Source organism: Musa acuminata, chromosome BXJ3-7, assembly GCF_036884655.1.
Source record: "Musa acuminata AAA Group cultivar baxijiao chromosome BXJ3-7, Cavendish_Baxijiao_AAA, whole genome shotgun sequence".
NCBI lineage: Eukaryota > Viridiplantae > Streptophyta > Magnoliopsida > Zingiberales > Musaceae > Musa > Musa acuminata.
In genome coordinates this window covers 34,544,634-34,564,044 of record NC_088355.1, presented here as the reverse complement: position 1 = coordinate 34,564,044, position 19,411 = coordinate 34,544,634, and the positions used below count along the sequence as shown (strand labels likewise).

General features: G+C 40.9%; 3 protein-coding genes across 6 annotated transcripts; 1 reads left to right on the top strand and 2 right to left on the bottom strand.

The window, feature by feature from the left end:
- The first annotated feature begins 2,411 nt into the window (after nt 1-2,411).
- Nucleotides 2,412-4,430, top strand: LOC103992163 (E3 ubiquitin-protein ligase SIRP1). Of its 4 annotated transcripts, none has more exons than XM_009411767.3 (3): nt 2,412-2,837; nt 3,039-3,127; nt 3,261-4,430. In XM_009411767.3, the coding sequence occupies exon 3, from the start codon at nt 3,289-3,291 to the stop codon at nt 4,192-4,194; it is 906 nt and encodes a 301-aa protein (XP_009410042.2). In that variant the 5' UTR covers nt 2,412-2,837; nt 3,039-3,127; nt 3,261-3,288; the 3' UTR covers nt 4,195-4,430. The 4 variants fall into 4 exon arrangements, with proteins under 4 accessions (XP_009410042.2, XP_065013850.1, XP_065013849.1 ...); XM_065157778.1 differs by having other exon boundaries at nt 2,412-2,938; XM_065157777.1 differs by having other exon boundaries at nt 2,412-2,962.
- Nucleotides 4,431-11,381: 6,951 nt separating this feature from the next.
- On the bottom strand, nt 11,382-13,014 carry LOC135643078 (NAC domain-containing protein 100-like). The gene is made up of 4 exons (XM_065159634.1): nt 12,885-13,014; nt 12,586-12,760; nt 12,205-12,485; nt 11,382-12,121 (listed from the first exon to the last, which is right to left on the bottom strand). The coding sequence occupies exons 2-4, from the start codon at nt 12,746-12,748 to the stop codon at nt 11,639-11,641; spliced, it is 927 nt and encodes a 308-aa protein (XP_065015706.1). The 5' UTR covers nt 12,749-12,760; nt 12,885-13,014; the 3' UTR covers nt 11,382-11,638.
- A 2,522-nt stretch (nt 13,015-15,536) lies between these two features.
- LOC135643414 (trans-cinnamate 4-monooxygenase-like) lies at nt 15,537-18,558 on the bottom strand. Its single transcript, XM_065160317.1, has 3 exons — nt 17,696-18,558; nt 17,496-17,626; nt 15,537-16,351 (listed from the first exon to the last, which is right to left on the bottom strand). The coding sequence occupies exons 1-3, from the start codon at nt 18,478-18,480 to the stop codon at nt 15,756-15,758; spliced, it is 1,512 nt and encodes a 503-aa protein (XP_065016389.1). The 5' UTR covers nt 18,481-18,558; the 3' UTR covers nt 15,537-15,755.
- Nucleotides 18,559-19,411: the final 853 nt, after the last annotated feature.

The following is a 19,411-nucleotide window of genomic DNA, read 5'->3' as shown; positions in this document are numbered from 1 at the left end:
CTGGCTCAACCTCATTAGGTCTTTCTAAGCATAGGAAACTAAACAAGAGGTCCAAATAAGATGAGGATATTTTATGTTCCTCAGTAAATCAAAGCCCCACCTATCTACATGTTTACAATCTTATTTATGTTCAAAACCACTCAGGATCCTATCTAATGGTTTAATATCAATAAAGACATTTTTGAGATTTAGAAGATTTTTTGAAACTCCATCAACGAAAAATACAAAGAAAATGTACAAAATTTAGAGACCACAAAAACGAAATAAAGAAACTAAATTATAATATTCCATTTGGATCATATCAAAGAGATTTGATTGCTTTGATCTCTCTTTCATTCTCATTCACATTCATTCCCACACCAGCATCACGCTCTGAAACTTTTGTAAAGCTATTCTAATCCAGTGGAATTAGAATATCTTCTATGTCAAGATATTCATAAATTAATAATAAAACATAAATTAGAAATATTAATGCAAAATTTACACGGTTTGAAATTCTTATATACATCTATAGAAAAAAAAAAAGAATTCTCATTATATAAGAATAGTCAAGTATAAGGAAAAAAATTAATTCTTATGTTAACCCGAACCCAAAATATCCTCCTGCATCTTATCACACGGATCTCCAAAAAAAAAAAAAAAACTCACACGTCTCTAAACATACTAAAGAATTTTTGGTATACCTTCTTTGCATCGAAAGATTTTTTTTTGTTTTTGTTTTTTCTCTATACCTCGCCTAGCTAGACATTGAGATATATATGATTTTATAAAACAAATAAATCCTAATGCACAACAGGTTCCTATGGCCCCTAATTCAAAACAAATAAACCCAAAATAATTGAATTCCTAATGCTCCGACTAACAAAAAAATCTCATTCTTCTGCCCACTCTTTTTAAACGAAAAAGTTGGTGTCTGAATCTTTAACTATGATTATTTTACTGAAACAACTCGGTAGTGGGGATTCTAAACCATAATTTTGGACATTTTGTTGTTGGCTTCTCTGACTCTATGTTATTTGTTTTAGTCATTTTGATAGATCCTTAAATCTTATAGCTCATTCAAAAATATATAAATATATAATAAATCATTCGAAACTAACTTAATCATTGATACTTAGATAATTTATCTAGAAAAAAATTAATAATAGAGTTTTATCGTACCCCGTATTTAATTTTAATCATGGACATCTTTTTTTTATACTATAATCAAAATATCTTTTACAAAGTAAAAAAAAGATAGCTAATGATTGTGGACTCCATTTTAATCATCGACATCCCTTTTCTTAAGTTATACTATAATCAAAATATCTATTTAACTTTTGTCTTTTTACATTCCATCAATTTGTTTGACTTGAATTGGACTATATTCTTTTCTTTCCAAATCATCTGATCCCTATTCAACTAATATAACATTAATGTCTGTTAACTTTTTTACCGATGGTGATTATCACCATCGTGATCTTTATCATCGTCATCATTATCTAATCTTTGTTCTAACCTAACCTAGTACGATCGTGAGCGCAAGTCTTCATGAAAATAACAATCAGTTGTCATTGTAGAAGAGAAGAAGGGGTCCCATTGAGCCTTAGTGATGGCGCCATCGTCATCGATTTCCTACCCCATCGATTCTTCTATTGGTCTACTTTGCACAATCTTTTTTTTTTTCCTTCAAATCATTATTTTTTAATCTAATGCATTGATAATATCCTTATAATAGAAGGTTTAGAGATTAATCTTTTGTGCTTCAAATGGATTGGTGAAGTCGAAATCTTTGGCTCCAATAATTATCTTGTTGCAATTAGTGAACAGTGACTACACATCTAGTTTTATGCTTAGCAGAATTTTTTGGATTCAATTGGCTGCAGATTAGTCAATTTATGCATGACTGACTTTTTATTACTAACAGAACTATGTTCTTGATGAATTTTAACTCGAGATACGGATACGACAGGATTACAATCTAAGATTTAGATCATCTTAGAATAAATTTTATTAATTACATTAAAATTATCAAAAAAATACTGATCAATTTAAAATCATATCATAATAGTTTTCTATAAGTTTTTATTAATTATTGTTATCGTAACTCCAGTTAGATATATTAGAGTTATATTCAATGATTGTTCAAACCACAATGTTACAGTTTTATAAATAAATAGTTAAAAACTAAATTAATCAAATTTAATGTTTTGAAAAATACATCTCAACGACATGATTTCAGACAGAAACGCTACCATCCACTGACACCCCCCTGCTTGAAAGGTTGAGGCTCACCTGCCACAATAATTAAGAGCGAGCTCATCATTTTCCCAAATTCATTGAATGCAATCAATACGAAAGATAAATCTATCAGCGCTGTCGAACACAACACAATGATTCACTAGTATTCCTAATCTTCTGTCTCTCTGCTTCCCGGTGGTTGAGCGAGAAGCATTCAGTCCCCTATCTGTTCCTCGTAGAGAAATGAGCTCTCTGGTCAAATGACACCAATATGTAGTTGACAGGTAGATCGATGTGGATGCCGGAGACCATAAGATGGCCTCCACATGTGGACATGGAGATGGAGGAGGAGGCAGGTGAGGTGGGCTGTCTGGATTCAAGAGAAAGCCGAGCAAACAAAGATTTGCAGTCGGAAAACAAGGAGGAGATAAAAAGAACAGCTTTCACAGTTCATTTGTATAGTAACCGCACAAATAGGAAATGACAGCCCACGAGTCAATAGTCAATCTATCGGGACGGAGGAGAACCATTGGTTTGGCTCCTCCTCTCCTCTGACTTCCGCCCTCTCCACCACCGAGCTCAATCCATCCTTCCGGCCTCTGCCCACAACTCCACGGGTATTTCTTTCCTTGTGGTGTTTTCTGCTCACCAAAACATTCCGTCAAAACTTTCCCTTGCCACTGGCGCAATTGCGTGACTGATCCTTCTGATGCCATAAGTCTTGTCTTCCGTCTCTTCTTGGGCACGTTTTTGATCCATTTTCGCCTCCTGTTTGGCTCAGAATAATCTTCAACAATCATTTTTTTTGCGTGTTTCAGTGGTAAAAATTTGATCTTGACTTGAATTAATTGGAGAAGACGATGCTCCCTTCATGGATGATATCTGCGAGGAGACTTAGATTTGGCTGGTGAGTTGCTTGGGCTCTGCTTCGTATCTTTCTGGATCTTCCTTTTCTTACCGATCTACCATCTTGCTAAGATTGTAAGCTTCTGTCGTTTCCTTTTCCATCCGTTGCATCTTGTTTTGTTGTGGCATTATAGATCCAGGAAGGGGCGTTGAGGACGAAAGATGGGTGAGAGCATGGCTGCTAGATATTGGTGCCACATGTGCTCTCAGTTGGTGAATCCGATCACGGAAGTGGAGCTCAAATGCCCGCACTGTGACAGTGGATTTGTGGAAGAGGTGGACGGCAGAGAAGACGTGGACGATCAAACCCTCTCCCCATGGGCTCCGATCTTGCTGAGAATGCTCGGGGGTGGCTCCCTGCGCCGCCGGAGAATCCACAGGGAAGTGGAAAGGGAGAGTTCGGACCGAGAAGTCGAGGCCTTTCGCCGAAGGCGGAGGAGGACCCCCGCCATGCTTCAGATGCTCCATGCCCTCCGGGAGGGGAACCGATCGGAGCCGGGTAGGATCGACGTCGAGAGGGAGCACGGAAGGGGAACGGAACATGTCATCCTCATCAATCCCTTCGCCCAGGCATTGATTCTGCAAGGATCATCTGATGCGGACCAATTGCAAGGCCCTGGTCTGGAGCTCTTGCTGCAGCACCTGGCGGAGAACGACCCGGACCGGTACGGGACGCCGCCGGCTCTGAAAGAGGCGGTGGATGCTATGCCTACAGTGAGAATCGAGAAGAACACGAGCTGTTCCATCTGCTTGGAGGATTTGGAAGTTGGCGGAGAGGCCACGGAGATGCCCTGTAAGCACAAGTTTCATGGCGGCTGCATCTTGCCGTGGCTGAAGCTCCATAGTTCCTGCCCTGTTTGCCGGTTTCAGATGCCTGCCGATGGACCGAAGGCTACAAGTGCAGGTGGTAGTGGCAACAGAGCGGCGGTCGGGGATGGGAGAAGCGTGCCATGGCCTCTCGATGGCTTCTTCCCTTTGTCAGCTTCTCGAAGCAGTAGCAACTCCTCCTCCTCACCACCGCCATCATCATCGACGTCGGGAAGTAGCTCGCAGCCAAATGAGAACTGAAGACGTGCGCTCAATCTCTGCTGCCGAAATTGCTTCGTTTTCTGATTTAGCAATCTGAAAGAACAAAATGCTTGCAATTGCATTGTCCTTTGGATTCTCGAGTGTCTGCTGTCTGAGGATTTCAATCTCTCGTCGTTTAGTAGTTCTCTTCGAACAACTGTGAAAACTCTGCAGCTTCTACTTCGATCAAAATCATTACTCCAACATGACATTAAACTGCAGAGACCACTTCATTATTTGTTTCTTATCCCACTTTGGTCACTACCATTACAGTATCAAAGAACAGTCATATCCACAATGGTAGCCATGATCGAAGCTTTTAGGAATGTTCTACTAGAGATACATGAAGAGGCTTCACCATTGCACCATGGTATCAAATCAGGTTAAAGTTCGATGAACTTATATGAAAAGCATTGATGGGTTATATCCTCAAGCATTGATGGCTCATCCTTACCTAAACTTCTACGACAAATCATTGGTGGGGCTCGTAGGCTCTTGATAAATTATCAATATAATTTTATTTTTTCGGAGCATGTGAGCTTCAAAATACGTCTCATAAGATAAGAGAGATCTGACGGACTTATGAGCTCTTGGTTCCAATACTCCTTAATCAATGTGAGATTAAATGGTCTTATCAGTGCTCATTCCCGTAGGAAAGCTAAGGGCTCATAAACGAGGTACACAGCTCAGGAGCGAGTTTACTCGGTTGAGGTGCAGGCATCGAGGCCTCCTTCTAGCACCAATTTACTCGGTTGAGCGAGTTTCATACCAATTTTTCTCTTAATATTCTACAACACTATTAGCTGTAAAAAAACGTAGCATCGAGGATCAAAGGTCGCTAATTTCACATTGCTATTTGGCTCAAAACCACGAAAAAATTAATGTTTAATAATTACTATATATCAGCAAGAGAAAGTAACATAACATTTCTATTAATTACAAGGGAAGGTGAGATTAATGAATTAGGAATTAAGTGCTTCCAAAGACACTCTCATAAACAGGGGTGGAAAACAAATAGTGTCTCATCCATATTTAGTTGCTTAATCTTCAAGAACTTGTAATAGTTCCTGTCAAACATCTTGTACAGCAAAAAGTGCAGGGGAAGACATGACATATATAATTAATTGATTGCAATCATAGTTTCTTCTTTGCAGAAAGCAATTTACGCTCAGAAAACATGATTAATTCCAAGTGAGACAGGCGTACGCTCACGTTAAATATCAGCATATTTGTGCAGGCAGATATCTGGTTGTGGTAAAGAACATGAATGGCTTGATGCAATTATAATGGGTTTCCGTGAATCTCGGCAACACACCATGAACTGATGCTGCTGGTTCCCATGGAGAGGTTGCTTGCCACTGCATCTCCGTGCAACTCCTGATCTACTCCAACTCAGAACTCCATATAACCTACACCTAAATTTTTTGGTTTCCTTGGCATCAAGTGAGGGATATATGAATGTTTCTGAAGGTTGACTGTGCTACGTATAGTGCAGTATTATTCTTAGGTATGGCAATTACTGAGAAGACAGTCCAATACAGAAGTCTCGTGGTTCATTAAACCTGAGGATGGCTGTCGAAAGAAGACAGATATTTCGATTTCTTTCTTTTCTAGTGTTCAATGCATGAAAGCTTGGCGTAGTTAATAGTAACCTCGTGAGATATTAAGCCAAGCAACTCACATGAATAGAACCCTTCTCAAACCCTCCCTCCTCTTCCTCCCTTCCTTTCACTTCAGCTGACTCCATAAGTCTTGTTCTTTTCTCTTCACGCATAGTTGTTGGTCCAGCCCGTGCCCGTGTGTGCATGAGAGCGTGCAGCTTGCGGCGGCGTGTAGAGAAAAGAGGAGAGAGAAAGTAAGGTTTCTTAGTTTTCTGTTTGACGATCGGTGGCCAAACATCATCAGTTTTGACCCAAATTTGATGTGAAGAATCCTTATAGCAAACTCTATAATCCTAACGGTGTTGATCTACAGTTTACCCTCTCTAAGGTATTTTCCTATTATATCCATTTTATGAGATCTAAAATTCTAGTATGAGGAAATCCATTCTATCCTACTACGAAGATATGAGCCAAGATTGATAATCTTGATGTTATTGTGATCCTCTAGTTATTCTACGGAAGACTGATTGTAAACCTGTTATCATTACTATTGATAGTGGAAGTTTGAGGTGGACTATGGTCCCATGGTTTTTTTCATATTGGGTTTTCCACGTTAAAAGATTTAGTCTCACTGTGTGATTGATTATTTGCCCTATTGTTTATGCTATGCTGGTTGATATTTACATTTGGATATCAAGTTGATATTTTGATGAGGAACCCATTTTGATACACAAAGAGGGAAAAGAATATTCCGCTTTAATAGGGTTTTTTTTCCCAACAAGTGGTATCAGAGCAACAGGTTATTTGGTGCTAGTTTTTTTTGTGTGATTGAAATAGAGTAGTCAAATGATATGATTAAATTGAACTCATCAAATTATTCCACTTGGAGGCGTTTGATGGAAGATTTGTTTTATTGGACGATAAAGAATGAGAAGTTCAACATAGAAAAGACATTGCATATATTAGAAGATGGATGGATATAAACTTGCATGAGTATATTTCAGATGAAACCAGAGCTGATGTTGTTTGTCAAAGGTTAGAAAACCTTTTTGCGAAAAAGACAATGGGAAATATAATTTTTCTCCTTAGAAGGCTTATAAATTTGAAGTATAAAGATGGTGGTAACATTGTTAAGCATATAAGCCTATTTCAGAGTCTTGCAAACAAGTTGGTTGTTATGAAAATGAATATAGATGATGAGATGCATGGATTATTACTTCTCAGCTCTTTACCAGAAAGTTGAGAAACATATGTGGTGACAATTTATAACTCCACGCGAGAGGGGACTTTAAATATAGATATGGTTAAAGACAGTTTGTTAAATGAAGATGTTAGAAGGAAAGAACATGGTGAATCTTCTTTTGAGACATTTGTTACTGAAAAACAAGAAAGACATGGAAGAAATCATAGCAGAAACACATATGAATATAGAGGAAAATATAAGTCTAGAAGAGATATTAAATGTTTTCACTGTAACAGGCCAGGTCACATGAAGAAAGAGTGTAGGTTTTGGAAGCAAGAACAGAATAAAATGAAGAAAAATAAGAAAGAGACCAATACAATTGCTGTTGAAGATAATATCACTATTGTTTGTGATGAAGGTTGTGTTAGTCTTGTAGCTCAGGACAGTAATTGGGTAATTGACTCCGGTGCTTCATTTCATGTTACTTCTCATGGTGATTTCTTTATATCTTACACTATTGGTGATTTTGGTAATGTCAGAATGGGAGATAGTGGTATATCTAAGATTGTGGGTATTGGAGATATTTGCTTGGAGACTAATATTAGGAGCAAATTAATACTCAAAGATATAAGACATGTTTCAGATATTCGTCTTAACTTGATATGGTAGACTTGATGATGAAGGCTTTGCACACTATTTTGGTGAAAGCAAATGGAAACTCACTGAAGGTTCTCTAATTGTGGCAAGAGGAAAGAAACTTAACTCTTTTTATGTCATGGAAGCTAAGCTACACAAAGGAGAGATTAATGCAATACAAAAAGGTGAAAGTATAGATCTTTGGCATAAGAGACTTGGACATATCAGCAAGAAGGGATTTCAAACTCTTGCTAGAAAGCAGTTCTTACTAGAGTTACAAGGTACATCTCTTAAATCTTATGATCATTGCTTAGTTAGAAAAACACATAGAGTTACATTTCATACATATCCATCATCTAGAAAATCAGATGTTATTGATTTAGTTCATACTGATGTCTGTACTATGCAAACTAGAACTCTTGGAGGTGTTCTTTATTTTGTTACTTTTATTGATGACTATTCTAGAAAAGTGTGGGCTTTTCCTTTGAAATATAAAGACTAGGTACTCGATGTTTTCAAGGAGTTTCATGTCAGTGTTGAAAGAGAAACTGGCAGAAAATTAAAGTGTATTCGATTAGATAATGGTGGTGAGTATAGGGGTCCTTTTGAGAATTATTGTAGGTTCCATGGTATTAGGCTTGAGAAAATAATTCCTAAAACTCCTCGGAACGGTGTGACAAAACGGATGAACAGAACCATTGAAGAAAGGATTAGGTGTATGCTTTCCCACGCCAAGTTACCAAAGTCATTTTGGGGAGAGGCTACGAGAACTACAGTTGATCTGATAAATCTTTCTCCATCAATTCCTCTAAAAGATGATATTGTAGAGAGAGTATGGAGAGGAAAAGATATATCTTATAATCACTTAAGAGTCTTTGGGTATAAAGCATTTGTTTATATTCCGAAAGATGAGAGGTCCAAGCTTGATAGTAAAGCAAAAGCATGTATCTTCTTGGGATATGGTCATGAAGAGTTTGGGTACAGATTATGGGATCTAGTGAATAAGAAGATCATTAGAAGTAGAGATGTCGTGTTTCTTGAAGACCAATTGTTTGATGATGGTGATAATATTGAGAAGCCAGAAACCTCTGTTTATATTCCTTGGAGTCTAGGTTCAGTTCCTTCATCTATAGTTCATGATGATCATGGGGAAGATGAACAAGAAGATTGTTGTGAGAATACCAATGATGATACACCTATAGTTGATGATGCTGAACCAACTGAACAAGCACCTCCATCACCAGTTGAGATTCTATTGAGAAGATCCACTAGACAGCGACAACCATCTACCAGATATCCTCCACATGAGTATGTTATGCTTACTGACAAGGGAGAGCCAGAAACTTACCAAGAAACTATTCTACATGAGAATAAGAATAAGTGGGTTAAAGCCATGCAAGAAGAGATGAGATCCTTGCTTGAGAACCATACCTATGACTTGGTAAAATTGCCTAAAGAGAATAAAGCTCTCAAGAATAAGTGGGTTTATAAATTGAAGACTGAAAATAATAGCTCACAACAAAGATACAAGGCACGACTAGTTGTGAAAGGATTCAGTAAGAAGAAAGGTATTGACTTTGAAGAAATATTTTCTCCGGTTGTGAAAATATCCTCTATCCAAGTTATTCTTGGTTTGGTTGCCCGTTTGAATTTAGAAGTTGAGCAACTTGATGTAAAAATAACATTTCTTCATGGTGACTTAGAAAAAGAAATTTTACATGGAGCAACCAGAAGGTTTCAAAGTCAAGGGAAAAGAAAATCTAGTGTGTAAGCTTAGGAAAAGCTTATATAAACTTAAACAAGCACCTAGACAGTGGTATAAGAAGTTTGATTCCTTTATGATGAGCCAAGGGTATGATAGAATCACATATGATCATTGTGTGTTTATGAAGAAATTTTCAGATGATGATTTTATTATTTTACTGCTATATGTTGATGATATGCTGATTGTTGGCCATGATGTTGGAAAAATTGGAAAGCTTAAAAGAGAGCTAAGTAAGTCTTTTGCCATGAAAGACTTTGGGATCGGTGAAACAAATACTTGGCATAGAGATTCTTCGTGATAGGAAGAAAAGGAAGATTTGGCTATCTCAGGAGACTTACATTGAAAAGGTTCTTGAAAGATTCAACATGAGTAAAGCCAAAGCAGTTTGTTCTCCACTTGTAGGTCATTTCAAGCTTAGTTCGAAACAATGTCCTACAAGTGAAAAAGAAAAAGAAGAAATGTCCAGAGTGCCTTATTCATATGCAATAGGCAGTTTGATGTATGTTATGGTTTATACTAGGCGAGATATAGCTCATGTAGTTGGAGTTGTTAATCGATTTCTCTCTAATCTTAGAAAGGAACATTGGGCAGCAGTGAAATGAATATTAAGATATCTAAGAGGTACTTCCAGGTTATGTTTATGTTTTGGTAATGATGAACCTGTGTTAGAAGGGTACATAAATGCAGACATGGCAAGTGATACTAATTCTAAGAATTCCACTTCGGGATTCTTGATGACATTTGTAGGAGGAGTAGTCTCTTAGTAGTCTAAGTTACAGAAGTGTGTTGCTCTATCAACCACAGAAGCAGAATACATAGCAATTACTGAAGCCTGCAAGGAAGCTTTATGGATAAAAAAGTTTCTACATAAATTGGGCTTGAAACAGGAAGGATATACTGTTTACTGTGACAGTCAAAGTGTCATTCACCTCTCCAAGAATTCAACATACCATTCTAGATCCAAACATATTGATGTGAGATATCACTGGATTCGTGATGTGCTTGAGTTGAAAGAATTACAGTTGGAAAAAGTGCATACCAATGAGAATTGTTCAGATATGTTGACAAAGTCTTTGCCCAAAGAGAAGCTTGAAGCATGTAGACAAAGAGCGGGCTTAGTACAGCCCATCATATGAGCTGGAGGGGGAGAATTATTGGATCCAGCCCATATGTGAGCTTGGACAATTGGGTCTATTGAGCCCAAATCACTAATTGAGGGTAGCAAACAAGAGAAAGAGCAGTGCGCGTGTGTGCATGAGATCGTGCAGAGAAAAGAGGAGAGAGAAATATAGAGAGAAAGTAAAGTTTCTGAGTTTTCTGCTTAACGATCGGTGGTCAAACGTCGTCAGTTTTGGCCCAAATTTTATGTGGAGAATCATTGCAGCAAACTCTACAATCCTAACAGTGTTGATCTATAGTTTACCCTCTCTAAGATACTTTTCTGTTATATCAACTTTGTGAGATCTAAAATTCTCGTACGAGGAGATCCATCATATCATATGAAGATATGCTATTCTTGAGCCAAGATTGATGATCTTGATATTATTATGATCATCTAGTTATTCTATAGAAGACCTATTATAAATCTGTTATCATTATTATTGGTGGACTACGGTCCCGTGATTTTTTTCACATTGAATTTTTCACATTAAAATATTTGATCTCACCGTGTAATTGATTATTTACTCTATTGTTTATGCTGGTTGATATTTACATTTTGGATATCAAGTTGATATTTTATTTTGACGAGGAACATAGGAAAAGAATATTCTGATTTTTTCCCAACAATAGTTCATCTCATGGCTTCCATAAATGGCTGAAAAGTGGAAATATGATGATAGATAAGGTCGTATCACGATATACCGTCGAAGGCATTGATGTCGGACTTGGAATCGAACTGACCTTATATGGGTGGTCTAAGAATGATGTTCATTTAAGGGCAGTAACAGGTCCAGTTGCACCAACGAAAACAATATACGGGTGAAGATTAAGACGCCAAATATGCTGGTGTAGAACATTTCCAAAATGACAAATCAAAATATATTCGACACCAGGAAGTATAACAATTTTCCAACACTAGCTTGATCTGACACAATGATCTATGATGCAGGAAGCCTGCAGAGACGACAAAAGAATAGACCTTCACGTTGGTGTTCTTTGCGATCTATGCGTATAGATATACTATACAATTGGGAATCTATATCAGTAAGAGTTCAGGCAGTACATGATTAATAACATCTGAGAGGAGTAGGAGATGAATTACTTGAGATCCCAAATGCTATCCAAATCCATCACTGGTCCAGATGAAGGATGCACAAAGTCACCGAAGCGTGCCGACGCCATCGAAGATATCTCGGTGGTGCGACCGGTACTGTGGTCTGTGTCTTGCGAGGGGCAGGAAGAAGATGCATCGTTGACAGCAGCTAAGGCTCTCAGCATTGCTTCTTGTTGGTGCAAATAATAAGAGCTTTGAGGAAGGAGGTGTGGATGGGAGGCTGAATTCTGAGGTGGATTTGAGATCACTAGCTGATTCATGACTTGTCTATCCTCCATCCCCATCATGGCGGAGAAGGTAGGAATCGCGTTGGTTTTCGGGTAAGGAGGATCCATGAGAGGGGGCAATGTAGTAGCAGAGTCAAAGAAACCTTCTGCAAGAGAATTAGCCCCTTGTGATTCAGGTGGTGGTATGCTGCTCTTCGTCCCCATCTTCTTGTGAAAGACTTTACAGACGACCCATTCAGCCTGCAACGATAAAGTTCAATGTTTGTTTTTTCTCCTAAAAGAACCGAAGAACAGAAAAAGAAAGAAAAGAAAACGATAAGTACCTTTGCAGATTTTGGGATATTGGGGAATGGGAACTCGCCATCGAGCCTGAATTCATGCATCACCCAATTAGTCTTCTGTCCTTTGGGAGCTCTTCCTCTGTAGAACACCAGTGTCTTCTTCATGCCAACGAGCTCTACTCTCCCCTTATATATCTCCTTATCTTTTCCTGTGGCCTTCCAATAGCCGGCTTCTGTGGCCCTGTTGGTCCTCATGCCAGTCGGGTACTTCCTGTCCCTCTGGCAGAAGAAGTACCATTCCTTCTCTCCCATCCTTGCCTTGGCTGCAACAACATCGAATCGAATCAAGTTTCACAACTCAGACCAGAGACTCCGAAACCAAACACCAAAGAAACCACATGAGAAGCATCAGCTATCAGTTACTTGGAAGATCCCATGGCTCGCACTTGTTGAGGTCCACCTCTCCCATAGCTCTTGCACTGAAGCTCTTGTCGATCACCTTGGGCGAGAGGTAGTGAGTTATGATCTCCTCATCCGTGGGATGGAATCTGAAGCCAGGGGGCAAGCCCATGCAGTCGTCCTCCATGTGGAATTGCACCTTCGGAAGAGAAGATAGAAAATTCAAGAGAACAAATAAAACCTCCTTAACGTCACGAATCCCAATACAGGAGAACACCACAGACAGGAAACGAGAGGAGGAAGGAGATGAACGGAGAACACACCAAATTGTGCTGTAATTTCGAGGTGGATCTAAGAAAGGAGAAAATAGAGGGCAGGGAGATACTTAAACAGCGGTAGGGTTCCTTCAAAGCCTAAAACATCCGTGTCATTTAAGTCACTTCAAAGAGGAGCCACATGGGGAAGGGGAAGGTCCCAAGTATTTTATTGCCGCAATTACTGGTCTTAGTCTTATTACTCATACTATTCCTTATATGAACGAAATATACAGTTTAATTCTTCTTATGATCACGCCATTCTCACTGTTATATATTAGATTTACGGGAGATAAAGCAGCAAGAATCATTCTTCATGCAGTTGAACTAACCATTACAACTCCAATATGATATCTACCAGTCCTCGTTCCAAGTTGTGGAACTGTCTGTGACACGTGACCAGAGAAAGGCATCGTCAAAGTTGGATATGCATGGCAGGTGGTCCGACTTTGGCTACTCTCTTTGGATCGTCTTTATCGCTCCATTATTTATCTCTTCACCCTCAAAATTATCTCTCAAAATGACACTGTTATGATTTGCATAATTGTTGATCAACTGTAGCATACATGTGTCTCTCTGTGACATTACTCGAACTCATGTCATTATATTTCTCAGCCTCTCTGGCTCACCTTTGATCGACAACAAATCCAACCGGGAAATAGGTGGAATATTTCTCGAATTATATATATGAAGTAGCGGTCAAAAGTGAGTATTATTGCTGCACTTGTATTCTTTAATGTTATATGTTTATATTGCACATGTAGATGCATGTTTAGATTTGACTGTTGGCTTGTTGGCAAAGAATATAAAATGAAAGTGTATTGATTCAACTTATATTACTGCACCTTAATATAAAAACAGAATAGTAATAATAATAATAATAATAATAATAATAATAATAATAATAATAATAATAAGCTCTTAAATGCTTTTGACTCTTTCCCTCTTCAATGCAAGTAGAGTCGTTCTCATGCTGATGCCTCCAATGTCGTCGGATGGACCCACGCCGCTGTTCAACAATAGCGGCCGCTCTCGATCTCACCAACGCCGTACCCATCGGCCGTCTGACCAATTGCCGAAGGCCGCTCGTGACTGTCTGAATGGTTTTAGAAGCATTTGAAGTCGACGCAAAATATTGCATGGGCTATTAGTTGGCTGAGTACGACTATTGTGGTGTCTTATTTGCGTGTGCATTTGAAATATTAGGTGGGGTGCACCAGTCTAAATCAAGTAGCTCTTCATCTCCCTCGAGGCATGATTTAGTCATGGATCAATGCAAGAGTACCGTAGTTGATTCAACCAGCGATGCCATGGGAGAATGGTCTTTATAAGCTCTAACCATCAGAAGCACCTCATCTCGGAGCAGTGTGCTTCAAATAAGCATCAGTTGTTTGTGCCACAAGTTCTTCGATTCAGTGACATGCTCCGAATGGGCAGCTAACGTTCATACTATGATTCATGTGGGTCTTCTCTACACTGTTTCCTTGTGATCAATAATATGTGCGGATTGCATGCATCTAACTTTAGCTGGTTGATTCCGCTTACGCTACTTTGCCAGCTTGTCATCTTCATATTTTTGGATTGAGAAAGTCAAACCCGAACGCCTTGCAACCACTGTCCATTATTTCCTTATAGCGAAGAGTACTTTTTCTTTTACTGAGTTCTGACAAGTTCTGAAGAGGTGTTTACGCAATGTAGTAGCACAATGTTGTCATTGGATTTGAATGGACAACAGACTGTGTTCTTATGGGTGCATGTGAAAGCTTTAATGTCCTAGATTCCTTCACATGCTCCTTGAATGCGCCAGCCATGCATGGTGGCAACCCTAGATAGTATGAGTTCGATCTTCACATGCAACCCATCACAGGAGATCATACAAGTGTAGATAACAAAATATCGGAACCAGAACTGAACTATAAGAACCTGCTTCAAGTTCGATTTGAAACAATCGAACCATTGACCCGATTCGATTCTGATTTCCGATTAATTTACTTTCGGTTCAATTCTGATTCGAACTCGAACACCTGTGAAGGTCTCTTCATCAAAAGTTCTTGTGGGCTTTGTTTAACCAGTTCTTGGAAGCCTGCAATGGTGTACGTATGGCCTTCCCTATAATCCACATCAAATCACATCGCTAAAAGGTCTCTCTGCTGCGAGAGATCTAATTGTGTGTTCAGTGCGAGGAGCTCCCGTGTGTATTGTGATACCTACCGGTCAGCAACAGAAACCTGTGCGCAGGTTCATTTATTGGCATGCATACTGTTGACCCGAATTTGACAAAGTACGTATACATGTCGATTGTATTAAGATCGCAAGGATAAGTTTCATGTCGTGTACATGTGGATATATATATATACTATTGATGAGTCTGGCTCACCTGTTTTGATCGAGCAACTAACTGGAGGGTGACAGGCAGATAGAGGCCATCCGTCAATGGAGGAGCTCTTGTTTGGTTGATGGTCACTGGAGCACAGAAAGGAGCCTCACCTTTTTCTAATCAACCTAACATTGATCTATAGATTAGAAGTTTCTTCCATCCCATTCAGAACTTTATTTATGGTCTCACCAAATCAATTTGATGAGAGTTAACTATAATAATGATAAGTACGTTTCGTCCTACACCGAATCGTCTTTTAGTTCGAATCCATCCAAAACGGATAATTATTTTATGAGTCCGAATCAAAATATTCTATAGAAATACAAAAATAAAAGGAACACATATGCAAGACATCCCAAGTTTGCAATAATTCTCGATTTTTGTCGAATGCAACCTTTTCACACAAATGGACAGAAGACTAAACTTATTTTATCTTATCTTTACGTAGCTGCTTTGCTGGACTCTGGAAGATGATCGTAGTAGTCGTCACAAATAGGTTGAGGTCACGCCCTGGGCTTGCACACGATGGTGGAGTGCTTCAGTATGTGGAGGCTGAACTGGCCGCCCTTCTCGGTGGTGTCGACCTTGTTGGCCCCCGGCGGCGGCAGCAGCTCGAAGCTCTGCACCAGAGAGCCGAGGGTGATCCCGAGGATGGGGAGCGCGAGGATGATCCCGGGGCAGCTCCGGCGGCCGACGCCGAAGGGCAGATACCGGAAGTCGTTGCCGTTGGCCTCCACCTTGGCCTCCTCCTCCAGGAACCGCTCGGGGCGGAACTCCTCGGGGTTCTTCCAGTGGGCGGGGTTGTTGGCGAGCCACCAGGCGTTGACCAGGATCTTGCTCTCGGCGGGGATGTCGAAGCCTCCCAGCTTGGCGTCGTGGAGGTTCATGTGGGGGACGAGGAGGGGAATAGCCATGCGCAGCCGGAGGGTCTCCTTGATCACCGCCTGCAGGTAGGGCAGCTTCTGGAGGTCCGGCTCCGTGATCGGGACGCCCGGGCCGAGCACGGTGTCGAGCTCCTGCCGTAGCTTGCGCTGGATCTCGGGGTGGTTCACCAACTCCGCCACCCCCCACTCGATCGACCACAACGTCGTCTCTATGGCTGCACAACACGGTCAAAGAATTAATCCCAAAGCAAGAATCATAACCAGGAAGCATCGAAGAGTAAGTCTCTCCAATTCATCCACCTGCGGCCATTGTCAAAGATAGCTAACCTAGTCAATTTGCTGGTGCCAACCTAAATCAAGTGGGTGGTAGGTTGCCGGTCGCAACCGTAAGCAACGATGAGGATGAGATGATATGTCACACTTCAACTGCCTCATTTATCTCATCACTTCTTCTCTGGAACTATCTTGGGATTGGAGAACTAGTGGTAGTAGGCAATCAGCACCACTGGCAATCAACCTTACTAAACAGGGATTCCGACCTTCTCTCAGGATTATTTATAGTCCAATGACTGTGATCTTATACGACAAAGTCAACATACTATGTTTAGATATAGCATGTCTAGTTTTGTAAGATCTCCCTTAGTCAAAGCAAACAGTAGCAGAAAGTGGCAAACCCGTATGAGTCACAAGCTATTCTGGCAGGAATTGGAACATCTGCATCCGCCCATAGATGACTAAGAATTGCACGGAATCAACAAAAATAATATAGAAACGATAAAAAATAATTTAATTGTTTATTCACTCCGAGCTTCAAGGAGGGGTATGTCAGTCTGCTAATGTCCATGCATGAGGGGCCACATCTCTTAAGAGGGATTATGTTTTATACAGGTTTACGTATGTACAAATAGTAATCAAATAGATTAAAAAGCAATTAAAGCATAGAATTCCTACGGCTTATTATTTAAGCTGTATGATAAGGTTTTCATTCCCGAAGGAGCCAAATCTCGAACGAGAAACATCTCTCATGCTCATCACCTACCACATGATACTTCACTATGTCATCCAACTCAAGGATATATTTATCTTCTTTTTTTTTACTATTATTTTGTAGATTTAATTTCACCCTTTCGTGAAGCCATCTGGGAAAGAAGATTTCTTCCTGCAAATTGCTTCGTTTTGCAATGGATGGCCCCACGTGAGACCACGTGTGCAGGAATATGACCGATTCCTACCCTTCTGTGTCTCTCTCTGTGATCCAAAGGAGGATCACGTGCTCTAATGGTAAAGCCGCCGCTTCAAGTTCCTTTTATTCGTGCACAACAGTTTCGTGGAGAAAGAAATGGGGAATGTGAGGAGTACCTGCGACGTTGATGTTCTCGACGATGTAAAGAACATTGTCGTAGTTGATCTCCCCCCTCCTCTCGGCATCCAAGATGTGATCGATGGCGCACTTGAGCTCCATCTTCGATCCCAGTTGGTCCATCGTCTTCCTATATTAGCAATCATAGTTTCAATTAGCTTCCAACCCTTCGCGGTTCTGTATGTATATATGTGCTTACTTCTTCGCCGCAACGAAGTGGTCATCGAAGAGCTTGAGGCGTCCGTCCTTGAGCTCCTGGCACTTCTTGAGGTAGCCCCTGAGGAAGGGCCTCAAGATGGGGATGAAGTCGCCGTAGTTGTACTCGAAGCTCTGAGCGAGGCGGCTGCGCTCGCCGTTGGCGGTCCTGAGCTTGTTGAAAAGAGGATCGTCCATGCCTTGGAAGCGGTAGTTGAACATGATGCGATACATGTTGTTGTACATCATGAGCTGCAGGCGGCGACGGAGCACCACTCCTTGGGTGGCGGCCTTGGGGTCCCGCTTCACGTCCTCCACCACCTGCCGTGCCTCCTCCTCCCAGCCCTGCCGGTTCTGCTGCACCACCTTGTTGGTGAAGAATGGGACGGTCATGATCCGTCGCATCTTGCGCCAGTGATCGCCGTACACGGTGAACACCATGTCCTGGCCCTTGCCGGTGAAGATGTCGAACACCACGTTGCGGGTGCGGGAGCCGAACTCGACGCCCTGCGCGTGGAGCACCTCCCGGGCGAGCTCCGGGTTGGAGACCACCACCAGATTCCGCACGCCCATGCGGAGGAGGAGGATATCCCCGAAGCGCTTAGCCAGGGCGGTGAGATTCCGGTGGTTGAGGTCGTCTCCCACCTGCAGCCAGTTGCCGAACACCGGCACGGGGAGGGGCCCAGGCGGCAGCTTGAAGTGCTTGCCGCGGAGCTTGGACATGACGATGGCTAGCGTCACCGCCGCGAAGAGGCCCAGCAGGGCCTTCTCGAGCAGGAGCAGATCCATCTCGATTACGACGAAGGCGGCACAAGCTGGCCAATGAAGAAATAGAGGCGGTGAAAGAGTGACTGGGGTGGGTGGTGGAGATGGAGATGCAAGGGTCAAAGATGGGAGGGAAATTTATAAGGGAGGTGTGTGAGGCGTAGGGCCGACGGAAACCGTTAGATTTGACGGCGTGGTGGAGGGGAAGGTAACGAGATAGGGTGGGTAGGTAAGAAAGAGAGGCTGCGCGTGGGTGGTTGGTGGTGCGGAGTAGGTAGCGTCCTCCTCTCCTGTGTCTTGTCTTATTTGACTGACTCTCTACTATTCCGTCATCATTGACTGCATAAATATAAATAAATCAATACATCAACAATTCATGCGTGTTATATTAAAAACGAAATGTATTTTATGCCCTCACCCAACTCATTACTCAAATCCGACCCGATAAGAGGGATATATATATATATATATATATTACTAATATACGTATTTTTTTATTAGGGAGAAGCAAATATTAGTGTTGCTATGACCAGTGGTCCGTACGTAAGCGTAGAATTCAGATGTGCAACCTATTCTCCCATCTCAATCCTTCGTTTCTGGGATTCTCACATCCCACCCTCCACAGATCCATGAATAGTCCAACGCAGTGATCTCAGCAAAAGAAGTACATTAGTCTCCTGCAACGTCAGTGCCTTCACCGGCTCACCATTTTCTTGGCTTACCCACCGCAAGCCGGGAAGAATTTGGAGAGACAGAAGGTGGATGAAAGCAAAATAGAGAAATAAAACATCATAAATGTTCGAACATTAAATTAGGAGTGATTAAGTATTCAGTTGAATTAGATTAAAATATGATCATTGTATATATGATTTATAACCTTGTAACATATATTTAATGGATGAAGGGGGAGTTAAGAGAGATGATGTTGAAAAAGGAGAAAGTGGTAACTAAAAAT

Excerpts from the sequence above, each read along its gene's own strand:
- LOC103992163 (XM_009411767.3), top strand. The coding sequence starts at position 3,289 with ATGGGTGAGAGCATGGCTGCTAGATATTGGTGCCACATGTGCTCTCAG.
- LOC135643414 (XM_065160317.1), bottom strand. The coding sequence starts at position 18,480 with ATGGATCTGCTCCTGCTCGAGAAGGCCCTGCTGGGCCTCTTCGCGGCG. Across the intron at positions 17,627-17,695 it reads CACTTCGTTGCGGCGAAGAA|GAAGACGATGGACCAACTGG; the intron begins GTAAGCACATAT and ends TTGCTAATATAG. Across the intron at positions 16,352-17,495 it reads CGAGAACATCAACGTCGCAG|CCATAGAGACGACGTTGTGG; the intron begins GTACTCCTCACA and ends CGTGTTGTGCAG.
- LOC135643078 (XM_065159634.1), bottom strand. The coding sequence starts at position 12,748 with ATGGAGGACGACTGCATGGGCTTGCCCCCTGGCTTCAGATTCCATCCC. Across the intron at positions 12,486-12,585 it reads CGAGCCATGGGATCTTCCAA|CCAAGGCAAGGATGGGAGAG; the intron begins GTAACTGATAGC and ends ATGTTGTTGCAG. Across the intron at positions 12,122-12,204 it reads ATATCCCAAAATCTGCAAAG|GCTGAATGGGTCGTCTGTAA; the intron begins GTACTTATCGTT and ends TTATCGTTGCAG.